This window comes from Mytilus trossulus, chromosome 1 (genome assembly GCF_036588685.1).
Source record: "Mytilus trossulus isolate FHL-02 chromosome 1, PNRI_Mtr1.1.1.hap1, whole genome shotgun sequence".
NCBI lineage: Eukaryota > Metazoa > Mollusca > Bivalvia > Mytilida > Mytilidae > Mytilus > Mytilus trossulus.
Genome location: NC_086373.1, coordinates 40981591 through 40984841, shown reverse-complemented (window position 1 = coordinate 40984841; position 3251 = coordinate 40981591). Strand labels below are relative to the sequence as shown.

The window sequence follows — 3251 nt, the reverse complement described above, 5'->3', positions numbered from 1 at the left end:
GGACTCTAGATTTACAGTGCTGTAATTTACATTTTTAGCGCTTAACTTTTAATCTCAAGAGCTACATATTACGTCTGTTGTAGTTCTGAAATTTACATCCATGGCCAGCGGTGTACTTTATATCTCCAATGCTTGACTTAAGATATACAATTCAGGACTTTAACTCACAAGAGCTTGTCTTTAAAACTCCAACGTTTTATCTGTAAGAGACGAATATGGCATCGTACATAAGAATCCGGACTTTGATTTGCTCAAAACGAGGCTCGCCAATATGACATTTTATTTGCATATAATATATTTGAGCTATGACTGCACGTGCAGTCCATGACAATATTGAAATGTATTCAATAAAAAACAAAGCAACATTTTGATACAGCTCGTAATTTCGTGGTTGTAGCATAAAAATGTAATTATAAGAATAGAATAAGGATAGCAAAAGCGCTTTAAAAAAATTGCTTCGGTAGACGCCCTCACACCCGAAAAAATATTAGAAAAAAGAAGCATTCATCTTATAGACATAGTTTTTGAACGACATTGAATTTACAATCAATATGCTGATAAAGAAAAGATTACAGAAAAAGGGCATTTAAGTAAATACGTTAGTGTTGAAGACTGTATGCTGCCCTCTAGATTTCTCTTGATTATTGGTGTCGATAGGTTGCCACCTCAATGTTGTATACATCGTGTCATATTTTATTCATTTTGTCAATTGATTTGTACTGTACGCTTCTTTCATGTACCGTTTGTTAGTCATCTTACTTAGATTTAAAAAGGGGGAAAATGGAGATCGTGGAAAACTAGTTTTGCTTGATGTGCGAGTGTTATGTAACACGCAACTTCTTCTCATTTTGGATTTATTGATGTAATTAAGAATAGATTTAAAGATCAGTATATACAAAGCTGGTTAGCATATGTAGACAAGAGCGAAAAACTTTATAAGGATATCAAGTTAGAATTTAGGTTTGAACATTATTTAGATTGCTGTTATAATTCACACTTTTTAACTCAATTGCGACGTGGTACACTAAAACAGAACATTGAAACAGGAAGATATACTGGCATGGCTAGAGAATTATGTAAGTGTTGTTATATGCAGTTTATTGAAAACGAATACCACTTTTTATTAGTATGCCCTGCCTATAGATCAATTAGGCCTAAATATTTGCCAACATTCTATTGTTCTTGGCCAAACCTTACTAAATTACAGTATCTATCTAAATTAAAGTCTGTTTTACATATTAAAAAATTGTGTAACTACATAAAAATCTGCGTGGGTCAATCAGATCACATATTGTTACTTAATGTTATTTGTTTTCTTATTATGATTTATATGTATTGAGCTCTTCTATTTATCATTTGTCATGTTGTAAATATGTTTTTCGTTGCTATAGCATGTATATGCTTTTTGCAATAAAGTATTCATTCATTTATTCATTCATATACACACACACAGAAAATATATTTTTCTTTATGCCGTAAATAGACCGATCTTTAAATGGCTAAATATAGATATTACAATTTGTGAAGTATTTAGCCTTGACAATGTTTATTAAGTGACAATGAACAAGGAAGTGATACACGTGACATTCTTGTATTTGTTACTGTCGAAATGGCGACACCAAGTAAATCCTTAAGTATTAGAAAAGCACAAGTGCCAGTTTCATGTTATTTCTGTAAAGGACAAGAAATCAAATGGAAATGTGAAGATTGCGATGTTCGCATGTGTAGCTCTTGTAAAGTTTCTATTCACCAGGGACTTAAATCTGCACAAGATCATGACGTTGTTTCTATTCAGGATATCAGCAAGTCATCACCAGGATTACAGGAGATAAAGTCTGTAGTTATTTCATCAGTTTTCAATTCATACACAACTACTCTACCTGCTGTTCATACTTTACTTTGCTCGGATGACGATTTGCTTTACTTTTGCTCTAACTTGAAACAGTTCGAGGACAATCAATTTGTGAAAGGAAAACTTTTAAAATCATCAATTAAGATAATGCAAACGTTAAACAGAAAAATATTTGACTTTGCAATAAACAAAGACAATGTAATACTTTTAGTTGAATTTCATGACCATAAGATTCAAGTTTTATCACCTTCAGGTGAAGTAAGGACTGTGCTGGATACTTCACCAATGACTTTATTGGCCATACATGTAAACAAAGATAATGAAGTAATAGTTGGATTTAGAGAACCAGGGCCACCGTTTCCCGTCCGCGATTTTTCAGTCAGACAAGTTATAATTTTCGGTCGAGATTATCAACGAAAAATTACATTAGAATTTGACAAACAGGGGAATAAATTGTTCAGTTACGCAGCTCGCATTCGTACTGATTCTAGAAATATTGTTTATGTCATTGATCGTACGGTAAGTCATTTAAATGGAAGAATTGTAGCTGTAGATAGAAATGGCCGTTTGAAGTTTATCTACGACGGTCAAATGGATTTAGGAACCTTTCAACCAAAGGGAATTGCTATTACATCAAGTGATAACATTGTAGTTGTAGATGCAGTAAACGCTGCACTACATGTTATTAATTCGAAAGGAGATTTACTTGGGTTGCAGTTTATTTTCAAAGATTTAGGCATCAATAATCCCTATACTTTATGCTTTGACACTGAAGGTTATCTATTAATCGGATGCGCTTATGGCGAAAATGAGGACTTCGGTAAAATCCATGTCGTTAAAATGGTAGACAGTCTTATGTAATTTGTAGTGGGATAAAAACTCTGTTGCAGATGTTGTACAAGACTAGATTTATAAATTATGTTTAAAATAGAACTTAGCTTGTTTCCACTCATGTGTGATAAATTTATTTACACATATAAGAACACATAATATATGTCATACGTGTATTTGTGAAGTTACTAAAAACAGCACTAAAATAATCATATTTTCTTTTCGATGATTTTTTTTAACATCTTGTTTGCCATAAAAAATGCATACTAGTATTTTAATTTTCGATCAAGACAACAGAGGTAGAAGTGGTTTTTATACAACGAAATTTGATTTTCAATACAATACTTTCCATGTAGTTTTCATTGTCAAGGCAAAACATGTATCTAAGACACCAATAGAAGATCTGAATCCTTAAAGGATATCTTTTTTTACTTTTTACTTATATTTGACCCCCGGTATAGGTCTGCAATTTCATGTTCTATTTACTTAAAGGTAATCGGGAATGACTAAGTAATAGAAAATGAAAATTAGAGGTTATACCAGGATTTGTACAGGTTAAACATCCCAC

At 32.3% G+C, this 3251-nt stretch overlaps 1 protein-coding gene across 1 annotated transcript; it reads left to right on the top strand.

The window, feature by feature from the left end:
* Window positions 1-1609: 1609 nt before the first annotated feature.
* LOC134718158 (uncharacterized) lies at window positions 1610-2713 on the top strand. The gene has a single exon (XM_063580685.1). The coding sequence runs from the start codon at window positions 1610-1612 to the stop codon at window positions 2711-2713; it is 1104 nt and encodes a 367-aa protein (XP_063436755.1).
* The last annotated feature ends 538 nt before the right edge of the window (window positions 2714-3251 follow it).

Excerpts from the sequence above, each read along its gene's own strand:
- LOC134718158 (XM_063580685.1), top strand. The coding sequence starts at position 1,610 with ATGGCGACACCAAGTAAATCCTTAAGTATTAGAAAAGCACAAGTGCCA.